At 33.9% G+C, this 22427-nt stretch overlaps 1 protein-coding gene across 1 annotated transcript in view; it reads right to left on the reverse strand.

Moving 5' to 3' along the window:
- LOC149788458 (uncharacterized) overlaps positions 1-22427 on the reverse strand; it is a 208030-nt gene that overhangs the window by 130383 nt on the left and 55220 nt on the right. The window contains exons 28-39 of the mRNA XM_089973518.1: positions 19798-20293; positions 16803-16912; positions 14550-14708; positions 12671-12788; positions 11925-12110; positions 10655-11480; positions 9714-9939; positions 7528-7765; positions 6479-6601; positions 5235-5425; positions 3629-3882; positions 2091-2506 (exon numbers count right to left, since the gene is read on the reverse strand). Of these exons, the coding sequence (XP_089829644.1) occupies positions 2091-2506; positions 3629-3882; positions 5235-5425; positions 6479-6601; positions 7528-7765; positions 9714-9939; positions 10655-11480; positions 11925-12110; positions 12671-12788; positions 14550-14708; positions 16803-16912; positions 19798-20293 (3343 nt within the window). The remainder of the gene's footprint in view (positions 1-2090; positions 2507-3628; positions 3883-5234; positions 5426-6478; positions 6602-7527; positions 7766-9713; positions 9940-10654; positions 11481-11924; positions 12111-12670; positions 12789-14549; positions 14709-16802; positions 16913-19797; positions 20294-22427) is intronic.

The following is a 22427-nucleotide window of genomic DNA, read 5'->3' on the forward strand; positions in this document are numbered from 1 at the left end:
GATTGCAGTTCTATCACAAGTGTAATTATAAAAATGGATCAAAATTAATGGAATAATGTTTAAAACACCAATTCCTTTAAGCACAGGTGATACGTAAGTGGAAAAATCATTACACTGAATGAGCCAACTTAAGATGATCAAATTTCAATCGAATTACATCAAGGTTCTCTCTGCTATTTATATACATCATAAGTTCAGGCTGAGTTGTGTATTGATTCAGCAGTAAGCTGATGTTTATTTTGTGCTCTTGTACTTCATGGGCACCTCCATACCGAATAGCGAAATCACATTACACAATTTGTAAAACGCAGTTTTCTCCTTTACTAGATGGTTTCACAAATCTAAAGATGACGGCACAATTGTCTTTCCAATTCTGTTTTCTTGTCTTTCCTGGAGAAAATTCTGAATATTCTGCTTTCCTATTCAACATGATTAGAAGTTGAATATTACGAAGATGAGATACAGTGACAGCAGTAACCATTTACAAAATCCAATATGGTGGATAAAGACAGGCATGGTAGCCTCAATTTTGAATGAACAAATTATATTGTAGAACTGTGTTCTTATATACATGCAATACATTTCTATCAGAATGAAACCAAGTGCTGTTCTAAACTGAAAATTGCAAAGATTTTTTTTATTTTTTTAAAAATTAAAAAACATTTTTGGCAGAAAAAATGTACACCTGTATTCAGGTCCAAAATACGGGACAAATATGGGAAAAAACGGGACACTTGGCAGCTATGCAATTTCATGCACCCAGTTTGTGATTAGATTATCTATCTCTTGCTGCAGAATGTCGGCTCTGAATGGGTCTCGGGTCTCTTGAGACATCTGTAGCAATGAAAGCCCTTCACAATATGATGTGAACTGTGAGACCAGTGGATCATTTGGGCAAGGTCATTCACATTCTGTGAAAAAGCATTTAATCTTCCTATGATTGAGATATGTGAAAGCAGGATGACATTTTCTATGGATTGATGGGATCAATGTGTTCTTATTTAACTCATTTTTTCTTGCCAGTGGCTTTGAAAACTGTGTTCTTGTGTGAAAAAGAGCTTGAAGGTAAGATTCCCCATTTTGCATACCCAAGGAGGTCATTTTATTTGTTTATCTCGACTCCTGGACAACTGGGCCTTGTTAAAGTTAGCCTTTTTGGCAGCCTATTTTCAAACGTCCTCTACATGGCCATGAACATGTAGTGGATCTAAGTGTTCTTTGTTGATCTGTTTCCTTGCTCTCTCACCTGCCCAATTAATTTTTTTTGTCAAAAGGGTCACCATTATATTGTCTGGGTACCATGTGCATATGTTGCAAATACTTCTTGAATTACACCGTCATAAGTGAGACAGATACAGGAGTGGGGTTTGCCAGCTTAAAATGCTTGCATTACATGCACTTTTTCATGCCAAATGTGTTGACATCTGTAATCATATAGCAAAACAAAATGCAAATACAGTAGAAACCAGAAACATCAAGTGATCTCATTGTGATGAGGATGCTAATGACAAGCACGTCTAAAATTATTATATCAATGACCATACGGCATGTAGTACTAGACAATTACCATATGGCATGTAAGGGGATCATGTATTTTGTAAGATAAAGTTGTACAAATAAAGTGTGAATTCTTCTATCAAGGAGTAGAGCAAGTAATAGAAATATAGCTGGAGTATACTGCCCTGTGTGAGAAAACTCCTTTCAATCACTCAAATAGTAGAAAAATCACAAGTGAAAATTAGTTTTGCAGTATCTGCAAACAAAGCATACTTCCTTGAAGAAAGTAGTAACTGAAGTAATTATAGGATTTGGTACAAATTCCTCTATCCTAGGGGAGATCACTATTGCTGGACTTCCACCGAAGTGGGCATATGACTTTCTTGTATTGCTAAAACCAAGCTTGGGGAGCTGGATTTGTGAGGTAGTGGATATGTTCTTAATGTATTTTATTATCAGGTAGCATATTGTTTTAAAAAACAACAAGTGATTGTGATGAAGATCTTAAAACATATAACAGGAAAATAAACTCAAAAATGATTAGAATGAAATGGACACACCGGTAAAGATTTTTATAATGAACACATTCTTACCTTTGCCTGCATTGACGTAGCCTTGAGCATCTAAGCTTAACACTCCACCTTGTTCTGTCTCAAAATAATTTGTGGAAATCTGTAGGTTTGTTGCTAGGATTTTCCCTGATCCACCTATCAAAACTTTTTCTGACAGAAGCTGAAAGGGGAAATCTGGTTTATCTGATATCATGGTAATGTTAGCATCTGCCAGAACATTTACTGCCGAGAACTGAAACTTGGCCGGCATGTCAGATCCAAGAGTCTGGCTGGTGATGTGAAGTGTTAGAGAGGAATGGATGAGTGTTAGATTCTGAACCCCACCAAGTTTTCCTCTGATGCTGTTGTCAGTATGGTACCACTTGACTATGGATGGAAGCTTCAGGACTCCATTTTCATAGACCAACACATGGGCTGGCATGTACAGATCAAGACTCCTACAGAAATAAAGTGAAATAAATATGTCAAATATTAGGGTAAAATGTATTGTGTTACCTACATTATACCTACATCAAAATACCTACATCTAAAATTCATACATACACAATCCATACATCCAGATTTGTGATTGGATAGCACCATGCCCAGATTGCAGCATAGCAATCAAGGTCAAACTCTAAAATGCCTAAATCAAATCCAAGAAATAAACTTCTAAAATGTAAACAAATATATCTACAGATTATTTCATGTTAAGCAAACAAACACTAGCCTCCCAACTATAATTTACAAAGGTCAAGCAGTTTCTGAGTGATTCTTGTGCTAAACATGTTTCCACTAAAAAAAAGGGTAATATGAAGAGAGAAAAAAAACTAAAAGAGAATTAAAATATTATAAATAAACTCTGAACATAAATCTACATGTAATCTATGACATCAAAGTAGAGATACTACAATTAATTTATAAAAACATGAAATGTTTAAAAAAATCTACTCAGAAGCTGTCATCAAGGTCCACCCCTACAAGCTAGATTTTACATGAAAGTCACTGGCTTTGAGTAACCTTGGTGTGACAACCAGTATGAACACTATGTGAAGTATATAGTTCATGCATCAATAATTACACTGAACTGCCAAGAGGTCACACATGACATGCATTCAGTTAACTCATCAAATTCCTATACTCACACAAATTTACAATACACATTTATGTGTGACTTATTACAACACATAGTCATTGAAGTGGATATTAAGATAAATAACTGTTCTGCTTTCATTAACTGACAATATACTCATATTAACATATCAACTACTGTAACATCAGAATCTAAATCCAACTGGCATTCTAAACTTACTGTTTTATTATACTATGATGACAATACATATTATGGCACCAAAATGCACTTATTTTATTTTCATCCCCTTGAAAAGCTTAACTTTATGCCCATAGAAAGTTTAGAAGCCAAACTACTGATCAAAATTTTTAAATCTTCTGGTTTGAGATCAAGATTCTCTCACATGTATGGAAACTTAACAGAATGAATGGTTACCATCAAATGTATTTTTTTATATCACGGTTATAATCTAAATGGACAAACAACAAATGAAAAGTTAATAACTTACAACACAGTAACTTGCTGGTACGGACCAACATGCAGAGTTCCAATTAGTTCTGGGTGATTGATAAAGTCATCCCCATAAACTGTTACGATAGTGAGAGTACGCTGGTTGGCCAGAGAATAGCTGGGTTCCAGGGCCAAATGAGCTCCATTTAGCAGATACAACTTATCAATGCTGAGGCTGTTCACTGATGGGAAAGTTAGCCAGGTGCGGCTGCTGTCAGCCTTAGACACATTGCTGTAGCTGCTAATTTCTCTCTGCAAATGTAAAATATTTCTGCATCTAAATCAGCCATAACTTAAAATTTTACGTAAGCTGGTTTATTATAACTTAGTAAATTTATTTATTTTCAGAAACTATTGAGTCTGCATGCACAGTTACTAAATAACTGACTGTGCTGTCCACACTGACGTAATGGGTCACTACTTTTTGAGCACTTTTGAAAGCTCTTTGGTAACAGTGGGTGGAGGTGGATCATACCAAATCAAGAATAGATTATATTACATGCATCTAGAATGTCCATTAAGATAATGTACCATAAATTAATTTTCATACAAGTTTGGGATAGTCCAGTTAAAAGACTACTACCATGATCTCAAGGCAGTCCAAAATAATTTGTATGACTTCATGTTTCTGTTAAAAAATCATACCAGTTAATTTAAGTATGAACTTCATTGTTTATTATAACCAAGGAAAATTTATCAATCAAGTTTCCTCTGACTTCTCCCTGACTATGTTAGATATTGGGAGAGTTATGATGGATTGTGAGGTCAGAGTGCATTAAATCTGGAAATTTTGGAATTTGCCAATACTGTGCAGTAGCAGCATGGGATTGCCATTTACTACAAGGCCTAGCAAAGTTAAGTGAATTTACATTGAGCCATGCCAGCATGGGAAAACAATTAAACATATTTTGTCTCATAAGTATGGTGACAAAGTGCCAAAATATGTTTTTACAAAAGTGAGCCTCATTCTTGGTCATTTCTGTCTATTCACATGATCAAAATCTAAGAATACGTTATACTGAAATCAGAGGCTAAATGATCACCTGATAAAAACAACCTATGAAGGGAAAAGGTGGACAATAATTTTATTGCATCCAAATAAGTCGGCCATGAGATTTAAGAATCATGCAATCACAAAAATCTATTCATAAATACTGGATAGCCAACTCATATATTGGCTCACTGAAGCTACAATTTAATTGTTATGTCTAATAACATAGATATTGTACTTACCAATTTCAGGCAGGTATGGTTGATGACAGTGTTTCTTCATTGTGAACCAATGAGCAAAGCAATTATCCTATGATGCTACCACACAGTTTCTATAAATTCCTATCTATTGATATGGGATGCACTTGGACTTTCCACACTAAAATAACTGTCCAAATACCAAACTCAGGATAGAAAAGGTCAGAAGAAATTAAGACTAATCGAATCATAAGCCTGGATTGAATTTATTCATTTGCTGAACACTATTAACCACACTGAACATTCAATGTATTCAAATCAAAGAGGCAATACAAATTAACTGCTTTCAAAGACCCCGATTCCATACATTTAACAGGTGGCTAAAAACATGTTCATGGGTTCTCATGCACACTGACCTGAACTGTGTGCTGTCTTTTGTTGTCCAAAATCAGCATTTTTTCTGTCCCTGACTGTACATACACAGTCCCAGCAGCCCCTACAGCTGTGTCTGAATCACCACCATATGCAGTGTAACTGCCAGTAAATTCAGAATTTTGGTAGATTACTGCCAGACGTCCACCAGAACCACCCCCTGTTCCAGTAGAACCTAAAAAAAAGTATAGTTCCCAAAATGAAATAACTATGTACATATTAAAATGTGTGTATTTTAATGTACATTTATAATTATGAGTTCACTGCTCTAATTCTTTTAGCAACAGAAGCAAAAACAATCAGTAGTAAGTGAAGCACAACATGAAATTTACCTCCCTTTAATATCCACCCAGAGCATCCTGGGTTGAATGACAGTATGTCCTTGGGAATGGCACTTTACTGCCATCTTTTCAGTATGATATCACCAGCCAAGTTGAAAGTGCAGTTAAAAACCAACCATATGACACAATTTTTGTTGCTTTAATACATTAAACTCCACATAAATTGTACACAGTTTCAGTTACATTGTCAACTTGATATCTTATTTAACATCTTTAGCAATGCTTGGAATCAAACAATTTAGAATATTAAACAGAATTTGAGATAATCAAATTCTGAGTTAACTTAGATCAGATGTCTGTCAACATATACAATAAGAGAAGAAGAAGAATTAGAAAACAAAAAATATGTGGTGATAAATGTCAGGTTTCCCAGATTACTACATAAATTACCTACAAATATATCTCATACACTTAAAGTAAAGAAACAGTTTCTTTTCATAAACCAATTTCATAAGGTATGTCAGATAGCATTAACAGTGATTTTCATATTGAATTGTAGGGCAATTCCATTATAAATCTTCATGGAGAAGATAGGGACACTACATTTTTCCAATAATATCAGAAATAGAAGAGAATTAATACCAGACAGGCAAAGAAAGAAAAAAGAGAAGGTTTAGACCCCACCTCTTGCATAACTCTTGCAATGCTGTAGGCTTAGAGCTTGAACTCTGGCACACTCCTAAATGTCTGGCATTCTCAAAGTTACTCAGTACTAAGGTAACAATTACAGAACCTTCCTGGAATTTCTTAAATTTTTAATCCAGCCTTGCATTCTAAATTTGTAATATAAATGTTTTTTAATATAACATCTGACCCAGTGCTTTTGTGCATGTGGTTCTCTCTCAGTTTTGTGAATGGGTCCAAGAGAGTTTGAAATCCAGACTCACCACTTCCTCCATCTAACTGGATCAGGCCCTTCCCATACAGCCAGTTTGTCTGCATGTATATACTGCCCCCACTGGCCCCACCAATCCCAGAGTTTCCATCAGCTCCATTACTCTGGATAGTACCTACAAAACAAAAGCAAGCTGGATATTACTGCTCCTAAATTCACACAAATTCAAACTTGTCCACCCACCCACTCCTAAATTCAAACAAACTCATCCACCCACTCCCAAAAACACCGAGGTTGCACAGAATATTATATCTTGAAGAAAACCAGTGTGATTGTACAGAATGTGATTTTCCAGAACTTTAATCATTATACCAAATTTGAACGTAAATGATGGATCTGTTGCAACATTAATACTTGTACAATATGTTATGATAACTGCTAATACAGGCAAAACAGAAAATACTGCTAATAATTTAACCAGTACAATGAACACATTCCAACTAGGTAATACAGACACATATACTTTATCACTCATTGACACACACGCACATGCACAATACAGCTTTTCACTTTTGAGAATAATGAGCATAGAATAATACTAATAATAATAAGATGAAAGATGCTTTCATAAACATTTCTAAAACAGATCTAGTGGAAACAGATTAACAGATGTACTGTTTATCTTGCTGTAAACAGGTGAGATGTGATGAGCATGCTGTTGAACTCTTGTAATGATTATATTGCTGTAAATAGGTGAGATGTGATGAGCATGCTGTTGAACTCTTGTAATGATTATATTGCTGTAAATAGGTGAGATGTGATGAGCATGCTGTTGAACTCTTGTAATGATTATATTGCTGTAAATAGGTGAGATGTGATGAGCATGCTGTTGAACTCTTGTAATGATTATATTGCTGTAAATAGGTGAGATATGATGAGCATGCTGTTGAACTCTTGTTATGATTATATTGCTGTAAAACAGGTGAGATATGATGAGCATGCTGTTGAACTCTTGTAATGATGATATTGCTGTAAAACAGGTGAGATGTGATGAGCATACTGTTTAACTCTTGTAATGAAGTATCTTTTTCTTACACTTACCATCAATTCTTGCCAAGTTATTCACATGGAAGCTAAGAACACCTCCTCCATAGATTACAATGTTCTGTTGTCCAAATAAAACATCCTTCATGCTGTTACTGCCAAAGTCTGTTGGATAGATTGTGTTTCCATAGAACATTCCCCCAGCAACAGTGCTGGACCCTCTGGCACCCTGACCTCCATGACCTGCTCCAGCACCATTTTTCCCCAAACCTGTCCCTCCATCAGCAACACGTGACTGTACAGAGAGATAATAATTCAAATTTGTATCATATATTATTAATTTCAACTGGGAATTTCATAGTAAAACACTGTGTTTACAAAAAACAAAGAACAACTTGTGTTTCAGAATCCAAGTTAGCATAACAATGCTTGATCATTTACTTTCTAACTCTTTATTTTTTTTATCTTATAGAATTATTATGTAAGAAACAGCTATATCTAAATTAAGTTCATGTATAACTAATTATATATATAACAACACAAGCCATTTTGTTTACTCACTATAAGATCATTCATCAATTACTTGTCTCTTTCTATTTTTCCATCATTTAGCCTGTGTTTATAGATAATACCTGTCATTCAAACATGTAATAATCAAAGTTTTTTGTGTTTAATAATTGTTTTGTTAAAGTTAAGTCATTTCTTCTCTGGAAGAGCTTGATTAATTCAAAACATTGGGAAATTATTTTGTAATTGTTCTATTACTGATATATATATATATATATATATATATATATATATATATATATATATATATATATATATATATATATATATATATATAGAGAGAGAGAGAGAGAGAGAGAGAGAGAGAGAGAGGGAGGGAGAGAGTAATATGATCTTGATTGATAAATAACTGAGTTGTCAGCATTAGAACATCTGAATCAATGTGAGACATAAAGCAAGCAGTCAAAATTCAGATTTTGTGATGCAGACAACAAGCTGTGATACAGCAATCAAGACTGATTACTATGATAATGATATTTTTGTTATATACCTAGCAATTTTCACTAAAGTTAATAAAATCACTATGCTTAATTGAAAAGAAGGAAACTGCTTAACATCTCACCCTTTTTAAATATGAACTTCCAATGCATGAACAGAATTTCATATTGATCAGTTGATATATACACATCATAGCTTAAGAATGAGTCACCTGAAACAACACTCATTTTCACTACAATCAATGTTATTAACACATATTCTTAGATTCATGGGGCAGATGAACCGTATATGTGGTTTAAAGTTACTGCGCAGTTCTCAAAATTTGCATCATGGAAGATTGTAACAGCTGAAAATATATATCTCTCTCTATCTCTCATCAGGCTAAAAATAGTGAGAAGCTCTACTTAAGATTTGGCTTGGGAATGACAGCATTATTTCAACAGTTATTTACGATAGGATTGGACAGATTAAACAGAATGTCACTCATATCCTTTTGCATGTCAAGTAAGGATACAGCACAGTGTTTCTTGCATGTTCAGCTGAAAATGCAAAACATCAAGGAAAAAAAGTAGTCCCAGACTCATTTGAAAGGATGGTGATATATGTTTGGGAAACAAGAGTATTGTTTTCTAACTTCTAGGCAATGATAATAAATTCTGGCTCTATCCTGTGTAAAAATGTATAGGTGTATAACATATATATATATATATATATATATATATATATATATATATATATATATATATATATATATATATATATATATATATATATATATATATATATGACGAGCAGCATGACTACTTTTTCTGTTTCTAATGTATAGTAATTAAAACACTTGTAACTCATCATAAACTAAGCTTCCTAGAAAGTGACAAGTATGCATAGATTTAAAAGTGATTTGTGTACGTCATATTTATCTTGACACAGATTTTGAGTATGAAGCTTTATGTTCTTTTTTGGTCATTATTATAATGGGTATTATTACCCATCAGCAGTTTTCAATCAAATAATTTGACACTAGTGAATTCCATAAGCAACATTTGTATTATTCTTGCTTAACTTTGTAAATGTAAACTGACAATATTGATTTATTTATTGTACAAAAGAGTTTACATCAAATCAAACTCTTCTCCATGTTTTACGAAATATCGACATCATTTTCAAATGATGTATACACATGATATAATTCCAGTACAATTTTCAGTGTTAACATGTCTATAGATAAAAATGAAAACCTTGGCATTTGCAGTAATGAGTCCAGAATCCTCCACTTCCAGTTCCTTGACATAGACCTCCAGTTTGTCAGCTTCAAGTATACCCCCACTCTCAACTGTCAAGCTGTCACCACGAAGGATCATACCATTTGAGTTACTATCTATCACCAACTGACCCCCTCCCTGGACTGTTACCTCAGAGAAAGTGATTTCACGAGATGCTGCACTTGTGGTGTTACCATAGGGTCTAAAATTAACATACATTTTGATCACTAAAAATAATTAATAGTCAAAGATAAAATACCATACTGATGTTGACAGGGTCTAAACATGATAATCATTTTCATGATAAGAATTTTTGGATGTGACCTGCCAATTTTAATACACTATCACCAAAAACTGTTATATACAAAAAGAACAAATAGAATGCATTAACAAGATGGTGACACAATTGAACTCTTGCAGACTGCGTTTCTGTGGGTACAAAAAATGTGTCACTAACTTAAAAATAGTCTACTTTTTTTTCCACAATATTAATGTTAAGCTAGTCTTCAGCCAAATATTACAAAAGCAAAACTTTGAGCGCTGTGATACAGCTTAGGCTGCAAAAGAATAATAGCATGTTGAGCATGATCACTAAGTCATGGCAACTTTCATCACAAATCGAATGTCCATGAGGTAATTGAGGCATGTATAGCATTAAAAAATTACTTATATTCTAAAGTTTTTTTTAAAGCATACATTTGAATTATTGGTATTGTGTCTTCAGAAATAATTAAAGGGTTACACTTCCTCTCTTTCCAGAAATATTATCGAAGATTTCTACAAACAATTAACATCAAATTGGTCTAGTGAGAAGATTCTAGTTTATAATTTCTACTTATCTACTACTTGTCAACTATTCTAAACTTTTTCTTGCCCTCAGTCAGGTTTTATCAACAATAATTCATATTTTCCCTTACCTCAAAACAACCTTCCCATTTGGTCCGATAACAAGGTCCTCCACTCCAGAAAGGATTCCTTCCATGTCCAGTGTGATGCTGTTGATCAGCAAGGTCTTCTCTGCCCTCATCAAACCACCTGAGTACACCAACAGTCCAAACTGAATCTCTGGACTATCTGCTGGCAATTCGGCTGCAATTTCCTGATTTGGGCCAATGTGAAACATGCCATTCTTGTCTCCAACTGTTCTGTGAATAACAATAAATTGCTTGTAAGTGTCCGTATTCTGGCGATGTAGAGCCAGCTGAGCTTTTCCTGACAGATGGATCTCCTCAAATTCATGGGTGAAGGTTTTACCAGCAGCCAATATTGTCTTGATGTTACGTGGATCAAATAACCATGTGTGGAAACTGTGCTCTCCTCGCTGAGTATCCGAAAGAATTGACCAGTCAATCCTTGAGTTTATAGGATCACAGATATTAGCATTGTCTACAAACAGTTTGTCTGTGTAGCCACTGCTTGCATTCTGTCGCCAGAGGACTGTCCCAGCACCACCACACTCATACCCTGCCCCACCATGTGCTGTTATGGTGCCTTCAAATTTACTTTCCTGGTAATGTATAGCAACACGACCGCCACTGCCACCACCACCATTACAACTATCATCATGGGAAACAGAGCCACCCACAACAGAGATGGTTCCCTCTCCATGGAAGTCCTTGGTAACAAGGTAAATACTGCCACCAGCACCACCTCCTGCCATGGAGCCTGACCCAGACTGTCCATCACTATGGAGTTCACCATCTAATATCAAAGTTGTCTTGGCTTCTAGATATATCACACCACCTTCAAAATACAGAGATGAGTTAAAACTGTTGTCTTCTTTTTATCACCATAAGCATCTCTGAACAAGAACTACACTTTGCCATTATGGATATGTCACCGTGACATACAAACATGAAGTTTGCTATGTGCAAGAGGCTCAGATGGCAATGCAGAACAAAAAGAATTCTATTTGGATAGGTCAATGGTTAATCAGTTGTATTTAAATGGCGCTACATTATAATTAGATTACACAATCTGCATTATAGAAATACGAGCAGCAAGTCTTGCTGAACTTTATAATCTTGCCCAGTAACAAGTTATGATAATAATGAAATATATTCAAGGGAAATAATATATGAAAATCTAGTACTAATTAAAATAGATTAGCTGAAGTACTGAGATAAGATGAAAATTTAAAGATTAACTGTTTGGAAGTTTGATGCAAATGGAGAATTAAGGAATTACCTCCTCTTCCACCAGTGTATATGGCAGAGGAACCACATTTGATATCTGTCACATCTACACCTCCTGATCCACCATTGCCACCATATTCTTGTGGTGTGTACACTGAACCATAATATGGTGGTGCTCCTACAATGCTTTGTTCTGACCCCTGACCCCCTGCTGCTCCATTTCCCCCTCCAGAAGCACCTATTTAATAAAAATACGAATGGAAAAGAGAAAAACAAAAAATTGAAGGGAATGAAAAAGGTGTATCATATTGGGCATTTAAGTGACATAAATTTGCAAAATGAAATTATTACAGGTGCCAAATATTAGTCATTGCGGTCAAAATTATAAAGTCGTCTTGAAAGATATAAAAAAAAATATGTGACTATGAGTTTAATGATAAAAAGAAAAAAGCACATAAGGAACTCAGACTGATTATTTAATGTTGGTTATCTTATTGGATAGTCTAGATATAACCAAGCAACATCAATAAAATATGAAAACAATAATACTTTTACCTTTTCTTTCTTCCTGTCATGCAGGTTATCTTTACTAACATGGTAATACAGGCATATAACTGCCAACTGCAATTGGATCAATATTCCCTGAAATACTTAGCCCTATTTTGATTACTTTCATTGCAAATAGAGATCATCAGAACTTAAAATTGCTCATCTTTAAAAGTCAAATATGACTAGGTCAAAGAAATATGAAACAGTCTCTTTTATACTTATATTCTTAATTAGTTTCATGAAACTTACCTCCCCTGCGTGTAGTGACCCCACTCTGATAGATATCTTCCTTAGCCTTACCACTATTGTCAATCATTCCAGCAGCATCAATCTGGATGGTATTAGCTTTGATCTTCACCCATGGTGCCTTAAAAACAATGTCAACAGCAAATCATGCATATTGCAGGAAATAAAATACAAAGCAAACTAGAATATATATCACACTGACAAAAAAATTATATTTGGCAAAAGCTACATGAACCTAAGATTTTTCTGGCAGATGTACATTTCTGTCTCAGACTTGGCCTATTATTCTGCTAGAAGAGTGCAGTTCCATCACGTGTGCTGTCAATTGCAGCTCACAGGTCAGGATACAATACTGCAAATACAATACTGATGCGAATGTTTGTAAACTGTAAGAGAGCACTGACCTAAACTCATCAAATATTGTCCTACCACCCAGTGACCATTGGGATAATGGGGTAAAACGTACACTGCTGACAATTTCCTCCCAATCAGCAGATGGAGGAAAAGGGACATGATTTCATCTAAATATTGCACATCTTTTAAATATATTTCAATTTAATATCATTTTTAAGAAAGGCAAAGAAGGATAAGCATGGTTTTCAAATGCCAAAGAACTGCATATTTTTTTATAGAAAAGTGTTCATTTATGAATTCCTAAGAATCAACGTTTTATTTTCATGACACAGTTTTACATGCACCACTGTTCTGGTTGCCCAGTGGTTAGAGCGTCCGCCTCGGATACGGGAGGTTGTGATTTCGATCCCCGGCCGAGTCATATTAAAGATATAAAAAAATGGTACTAACAGCTGCTTCACTTGGCACTCAGCATTAAAATATTAGTGCTAGGACTGGTCAGCCTGTTGTCACGATAATGTGACTGGGTGGGACATCATGCTACATGTCTGCAGCATGATGACCCAGTGCTTGACATCACTATAAACTGCCACACTGTAGTGATAATACTGAAAAACTGTTAAAGCTACATTAAAAATCCAAATACACACACACACACACTACGTGCACAAAAATTGTAAATACACTGTAATTCTGTTCACATAAATATAAGAGGTAAGCTCTGTACTTTATTTCAGTCATGACTGTACTTGTATAAACATGACTAGTATTTTATTTCATTCATGACTATGACTATAAAACATAGGAATAGTACTTTATTTCATTCATGATTGAACCATTATAAAACACACAAGTTCTTTATTTCATTCATGACTGTACTTGTATAAAACATGACAAGTACTTTATTTCATTCATGACTGTACTAGTATACAACATGACTAGTACTTTATTACATTCATGACTACTAGTATAAAACATAGACTAGTACTTCTAGAAACTCTCAGCAACATACCTACATTTATAAACATTCAAAGTTATTAAAATTTTGACTGAATATACCAAAATTATTCTTAACTAACTATTACGGTCACCATGAGCAGGTGGTTTTTATTAACTGACAGAATATGCATCTGCTGTATGTAATACCATATGTTTGAGTATTATATAAAATTAGGTATTTTTTACAAGTTACAGGTGTTGGTGGTGTCATTATTAAACATGTAAAACAATGATGAATCTTTGGAAGCATTCGAGCTTGAACTAATTTCAGGTAACTGTTAGTCCAGAAAGAGTCACAGCGGCTTAGTGATTAGCATGATGATTCTAATCTACCATCAAACCAGCATGGGTCAGCTACCATGGTGTTGCTTTGGGCAAGGCACTTTACTCCAACTGCTTTGTCACTAAATAGCCTCCTTGTGTTGCTGTGGCATAAAACACCAAACCAAACTAGTCCATATTGTGCTGGCAAGCTAACAATTACCTTTTGATTTGGAAATTTTTCATACTGTAACTGAATATGACCTACCTCTATCCTGCTGCCAGCATGCAGTCGAAATTCATTGTCAATCAGAAGGCTGAGGGAAGGCGTGTGCTCATCCTGGTAGGTAGAGGACATGACACCATCGGCATAGATTTCCAAGGAATCCAAGCCAAAGTGGAGAAGATCATAACCTTTGTAAAAACCCTGAAAAAAATCGACAATTCAATCCATAATTTTAAATTCTTAAGATAATCATTCTACATTCAGAGTAATGACATGTATATAAAAGAACTGGCAAATTTAGAAATATTTTAAAAATTGCTTTGATTCCAGTAAATTCTCTGGGATGTTTCATTTAAAAATACATGGTACCCAGGGAAGGCTGTTTTTAAAAAAATATATGCCAGGGTACTTCGATTTCACAGAGTTCAAATTAAAATTATAAGAAAATTCTAAATTGCATGTATGAGCCAGTATCCCACATTACAAGTACCTTCCCTGGGTCCAAGGTATGTTTACTGGAGCAGCCCTAATCAGGCCATCTACAAATAAGGGTTCTAATTTGATATGTGTACATTTTATGCTTGATTGTGCTTACAAGGTTTTCATCAAGAGAATCTTAGTCCCAAAAATGAATTAAAACTATGTGTAAAAGATAGGAAAACTGCTTCTGTAATGGCATGAAAATCAAACAAGGTTATCAGATATGAATACAAAATATAACTTCCTCATTTCACATATGTACCTAAGGTGGATTTTGCTTAATCATATGTACATGCTTTTGATCAAAAAGTCCCAAAAAGCAAGAAAAAAATAAACAAAAATGGTTAAAAAAATGGAATAACTGCTGTAAATTACCTAAAACCCTATTCAGGTCATTAATTTATCAATAAAAATATGCCTAAGAAAGTTTATTTCAAATAAGGGTCATTAAATGATCAATACAAATATACCAACCAAATTTTATTCCTCTGGCAAAAGTAGTGTTTCTAAAATCATATTAAAATAATTTTGATAAAAAAGGATGTCATTTAAAAAATCTAAAATGTATAAAACATCTACAAAATTCATGTAATTACCTGAAAATCCATTTACATGTGCATTTATGTTAGCCATATTACATATCTAAAGTGATTGATTTTTGGAAGACCTTTTGAAAAAACATATCGGGATGCATATACTCTGAGACTGACAGGACCAAATTAATACGCCTTCATTTTATCAAGTGGAAGTATATAACAAAATTAAAAACCTTGATGAAACTGCAACCCATCAAAAGTGAAATCAAGAAAAAGAACTTGACACAAACAAATCCCTAGCCTTGATCCCAAAACATTATGAAATTCATAAAGTGGTAAGAAAAAGAATGTGAAATTTTCAGCATCAACGTAACCATATAAAATATCAAGATGGACTGGAGACCTGGTTTGGTTTGTGCTTTCTTCATATGTAACTTTGACGACAGACATCTGGCCCCTACAAACCACTATCAGAAGTACAAGATACCCTTGCTATCGTATAGTTACCAATAAGCATCAAATACCCACACCTTTCATTGCATACAATTTTGTGTGCTTTTGCATATACAAGCAGTATTTCACAGAGCATATGTCCAGTTAAGCTCACGTTCCTGTTCGTTCCATCATCTTAGCTGATGGAGCTACACAATCTCAATCTGGCAGGTCAAATGTATCATACAGGATCTTTGATCGTCGCTTTGCACCATTGCATACCCATCAACAAGAACACAGACCTATTGATACAGGATCCTGGAAAAACACTTTGCACCATTGCATACCCATCAAAAAGAATACAGACCTTCTGGTACAGGATCCTGGAAAAACACTTTGCAACATTGCATACCCATCAAAAATAATACAGACCTTCTGGTACAGGATCCTGGAAAAACACTTTGCAACACTGCATACCCATCAAAAAGAATACAGACCTTCTGGTACAGGATCCTGGAAAAACACTTTGCAACACTGCATACCCATCAAAAATAATACAGACCTTCTGGTACGGGATCCTGGAAAAACACTTTGCAACATTGCATAGCCATCAAAAATAATACAAACCTACTGGTACAGGATCCTGGAAAAACACTTGGCACCAATGCATACCCATCAAAAATAATACAAACCTACCAGTACAGAATCCTGGAAAAACACTTTGCAACACTGCATACCCATCAAAAAGAATACAGACCTTCTGGTACAGGATCCTGGAAAAACACTCTGCACCATAGCATACCCATATAAAAGAATACAGGCAAAGGTATCTGAGAATGTGAAATACCTTTTCTCCAATCAGGAAATTAACACCCTGACCAACATGTAGTTTTCTGACTCCAGCTATCATCCCATCCATATAGATTGTCTTATAAGTCAGGTCTATCAATCGGACCTCTGAAAGATATAATGTAAATTATTATACAGTGGAATAATAAGTTAAAAATACTTGTAAATCTTCTGGAAAAATATAATAAAACTTTAAAACATGCATGAAAAGGTCTTTTGTAACAAAAGTTCACCAGAACAGTTTAGTTGCAAGACAAATTGCTTTTGCTCAAATGATAGCTAAACACTTAATAGGTAGAATCAGCAAAATGGCACTAGGACCTCAAGGGCTTGGGACATGGTCTCATCCTCTCCTCCAAAATTGAGTGGTCAAACTATAAAAAAGGGGCAGAGAAAACCGCTTGATAAAACTTAAAGCTTTAGCAGTAGCAGTAGTAAAACACAAGGTAATCACATTTGCTTTCACAATTATGCCACCTGAACATTTGACATACGCACTGCACTATCATCTTTTCCTTGAACATTTATATTATTTTTATATAAATGTTTCATCAAGTGTCAAAGGAACAAAATAAAACATTTAGATATTTGAATCTCTTGTTCACCCGAAAATCAACACAATGGAATGTTTACATCATGGAGCTTTCCCTCATTATACTTTAGTGTTCGCTCATCTATCATCATTTACAATAATAACTCCTGTTTTTTAATCATTTTTCTTTTCATTCAAATATTGCATTGATTAAATGCTAGAGTGTGTATTTCTGCAAAGTTGTTTATACCAAAAATATAGTCCCTTCTCATAAATTCAACCTTGATAAACACTATATTAGTAGGCCACAGTGACTTTTAACTATCCAAATGGTAGACTCGTGCATGTGATTCTACTTGCATTATGACAAAAATAATGTTTTAAAGAACTCTACTGTTTTATAAAAATTAAAGATTATGTGCTTTTTAAGGACAAAAAACCCTGCCCTGTATTTCAACATCTTCTATAATCACATCACAGAAATAGGTCCAGAAATGTAAAAGCAGCATGAATGGCACAATGATGCATGGTTAACTGTCAGATTAAGAAGGTGTAAATTGTGTTAACTGATTACCATATGGTTGTAATCTGGAGAGTTCAAGAAAGTTAAGAAAGTTTTATCAGGTGTTATTAGTAACAAATGGATGAAAGGTAACATGATGGCTTTAAAGACCTTTGGTGGCAGTAAGATAAAAAGAAAAGACTGACCAAAAAATTATTTCAGGAAAAAACATTTGAGTATTTTTATTTTCTGTATTGTTTAATTGTTGCATTCTACAAGATGTTTAGAGATGAATATTTTGGAGTAGCTTGTACATTTTTTAGTTTAATTCATGTAAAAATGCATAAACACATGCTTTTTCCCAATGATAAGAAAAACCAGCTAAGAAATATTAGGTTCATGAATACATCTTAAGTCAAACTCATTAACTACTTTCTCTAAATAAACTTAGCTTGGAGAGCAATCAGCAGCCCTAAAAACCCAGCTACAGGGAAAACTGAAGTTTTAACTTCCTTGTAAGCTGTGAATGGTTGTCTGATCATTGCCACATTTAAATACTGATAGAGTACGTTCTCCATTCTTTGCAAAAAAGAAAATTGTTCATGGGGAAATCTGGGCCAGAAAACTACTGAGAGCCTGTTGCATGTGAAACTTTAGAATCACAATGAACGTCACAAGTGGTCACCAGTCAGTACTCTTGTGAAAGAAATTAAAATTCTTCTGGGTTTTATCTTTAAAATAATTTGCAGAGAACAAAGAGATATATGGCTCTTTCATTTTCATTGAATTGACTATACACTGGCTCATAATTAAGAGAAAATGATTCATGTACAAAGTTTGATATTTTTTTTAAGTATGAAGAGAATATGTATTGTGGCAATAAATGTACTTGTTTTCTTTGCAATCCCCTTAAAATATAGAAAATGTATGCCAATCAAATTCTACTGATTTAGAAGTCAATGTAATTGGTAGATTTATTGGTTTAATATCCTGGTTCTGTCTCATTTACGGGTATATATTACAAACATTGACTGTTTGGATTGCCAAAATATGTCATTTAAAACTGAAAATCAACCACTACCTCAAAGATTTTGTGACTGAACATTGCTGTGGTTAACACAGACATAAATATACTTGCACTAACAATTAACGAACATAATTTTTACATCATCCCAGATGAAAAATCATTCCTTAGTGACAAATAGGATTTAAGATCTGAGAGACATGGGACAAAATGTTGTAGGAAACCATTTCTGTGCTCAAGGTACAATAATGAATCAGGTGACTATCTTCTGATATCATTATCTGTACATGAAAGAAAACAAATGTAAACTTGTATGCTGTAATGAGGTCAGCTTCACATTATAAAACTTACTGCATGGTACATTTATGCACAAATATCACACTATCCATGATACATGTACATTTATGTACATGTATTTCGCTATTTCATTATGGTATTGGATCAATACTATGTTACTCTAAATGTCCTTACATGAACTTTTTCTTCAGTTTATCTGAAGGCCTAATCACAGACTAGCTTTTAGCTAACTGTGTACCCTCTATAAATAAAAATTATCATTATTAAAACTATTATTAATATTTCTTTTCTTTCTAAGCAGTGAATATAGAATAATTAAACATATCAAGGATATGGCCACAACAATTCTGCTGAATACTATGTCTCTTCTACTATAAAAATGCCTAATCCCAGCCCTAGATCCATACCTACAACAATCACTGTGACCTATTTTTATTAACAAAGAGCAGATTATTTGTCAATATAAATGCACCAATTCAATTGCAAGAGTCAACTTGCATCACTTTCACAAAATGAAAAATTTAAGTTGACACCTATGTCAACAATGAAAATTAGTTTTCTAAAATTTGATTCCACACCTGAGTGATGACAATGCTTCCTTGGTAAAATAAAGTTATCAATACTTCTTTTTGGCTTACCACTTGGAAGGGTGATGTTGGATTTGTCATAGACTCTAAAAGACACTGGAAATGGAACATCCCCATCCTCTATAATAATGTTCTGATCCACTGATGTGTGTAGCATCCCCGTCTTATCGCCATGGAGATTTTTGATGGTAATTGGGATTGTGGTCTCTGTCACATTCCTGAAAGCCAGATGTCCTGCTCCCAGAATATACATATGGTCAAAGGTCATTGTGTCCACTGTGTCATCATTGTATGTGATTATGTATGTCCTCATACTGTCCTGCAACTTGTCTGAGATGTACTGGCTGATCGGAGTATCACCACGGTTGTCAATGGTTACAGATGAAGTAAAGCCACCTGAGCTATTGGGAACTCTGATAAAAACAGTTCCTGATCCACCCTGTTCATAATCACTTTTCCCTCCATATGTTTGGTACTCCCCTCTAAAGTTGTAAGAGGTAGAGGCATATACAGCAATCCTTCCACCACCACCTCCTCCTCCAACAATCTGGAAAATGTACACAGATACTGAAAATGATAAATTTCTGTCTGTCACTTTAATTAAGTGGTCAAAGTAGGTTATTTCATAAAAGGTTTATTAATTCTTTATTGGGCACCAGTCTGGAGATTAAAAATATGATATCTAATTTGCACAAAATTTGTTCATTAAGTCGGATATCAGGAGTTCATTATAAGCTTACTTCTTGCACAACAATAATTTTCTATATTTCATCTCATTAACACTAGATAGGTACTGAGCATGCTTTATTTTAGTATGCAAGGAATAATATTGTCTTTTGCCATGGCAACCAAATCCTGCCATGAATTTTAAACAAAAATTAGGACAAAATTTCATGGTTTTAAATATTCTTTAATACTGAACTTTCTTCTTTCCTGCCAAAATCAGTCATGCTTTGAATTTTCTTAATTTATGACTAAGAAAAATCAAGATTTAAAAATCTTCTGGATTTCTACTTTTGATTAGGTTATCCAATTTTCAGAATAATAATGGCATAACAGCTAATATGTTTACAGTAAAGTGACAAGACTGAGCACTGCAAGTAAATTCAAGTTTTGCTGTATATCCTTTGTTTGTACTTTTTTTAATATACTCAAATGGTTTCAACATTTACAATAGAAGATGTATTTTGGTCTAAAAATATATTTGTTGAAACTTACAAGAAAATCTCAGCTTCTATGGTAACAGTTTAAACATTCAGCAATAATAACAAAGTCCTACATTTAATTTTTAAACATACATCCAAAATGAAAAACTTCCAGTTATCAATATCTATATATAAGTTAAAAATAAGCTTAAATGAAGCTGAAGAATTAATAAAAATTCACAAAAACCAAAACAAGAAACAAAATAAAACCATAATAATTCACTTAGGTACTGTATTATTTTGATTCAGGCATGTGGACTATACAAAGATGACCACTGATGATGAACCAACCTGTTCAATCAAACGATCAGAATTGTATGTACTGAAACAAAGATCAAACATGAAAATTGCTTCAAGATTTTCCTGTCAATGCAGCCTTGTAAAATATTATGAATATAACAAGTAAAGCTTATGTATAAAAAGATTAAGAAAACGGTACAACATTACAAGTTCAAAATTTTGATTATCAATACTAATAACTGATAGAATATACCAAGAATTAATTTATATTTTTGATGAAATTTGCATTTTTCTTGATACCTTAATTCACTGAAGAAGTTTTTGTTGCTTCCACAGATGGATCATTTACACACTGCATTTTGCAAGTTGTAGTTTGTACCAATCATTAGTACACAACAAAATTCTTCATTCACAATAAGAGTATAAACTGACAATTTCAAGTCATGTGAATAAAAGACTTGAAATAAACAATTAGTTTACATAAGCTTGAAAAAATACATAACTTTTTGGCAACAAGTTTGAAGTGTTCAGACGTATTAATATCATTCAAGCAGGTATGAAAAATATCAAAGGAAAATTATATCTGCAGTTTGTTCCAAATTACATTATTAAATATTTACTGTATATACTGCAAGTCAAAGTCTTTTTACTGAAAATCTGATTAATGCAGATGCAGTGGTTGTCTAATGAGTGAGACATACCATAAAAATTGATAAATCCTGGGATACTATTTGAAACTCTAGATTACATACAAAATACACACAATTCAAATAGTTTTACGTTTCCATGCCGCCAGTCCCATCCATAAATGTAAAGTGTTGTAATGTACTGTGTTTATCCATTTCATTTCAGTATCCAATACACAATGTACATTTATTTTGATTTTAATCATTTGAAAGCATTAAAATAAATATTACCAATCCAAAAGTTAAATGTCCACTAACGTTACTTACCTTGGGTGTTTAATAGTAACATTGCTTTAATTTTCATGCAAGTCCAAATAACATGTACTTGTATTTTATTTTGTGTTTTGCTTTATAAATATTGTTTGTGTCTGATGCAATAAATGATTTAGTCTGTATTCTTGCCTTTTTCTTAAGCCAGATCTAATTTCCAATTGAAATTCTTAACTTATCTGCCAGTGCAAATGGGCTGATAAGCCCTTGGCTTGTGAAGGTAGCAGCTGACATTCCTTTAATCCAGCTGCAAATTTGATACTTGTTCATTGCCAAGTAG

The sequence above is a fragment of the Sinohyriopsis cumingii genome, chromosome 11 (genome assembly GCF_028554795.1).
Source record: "Sinohyriopsis cumingii isolate HCF-2022 chromosome 11, ASM2855479v2, whole genome shotgun sequence".
In the NCBI taxonomy this organism is placed as follows: Eukaryota; Metazoa; Mollusca; class Bivalvia; order Unionida; family Unionidae; genus Sinohyriopsis; species Sinohyriopsis cumingii.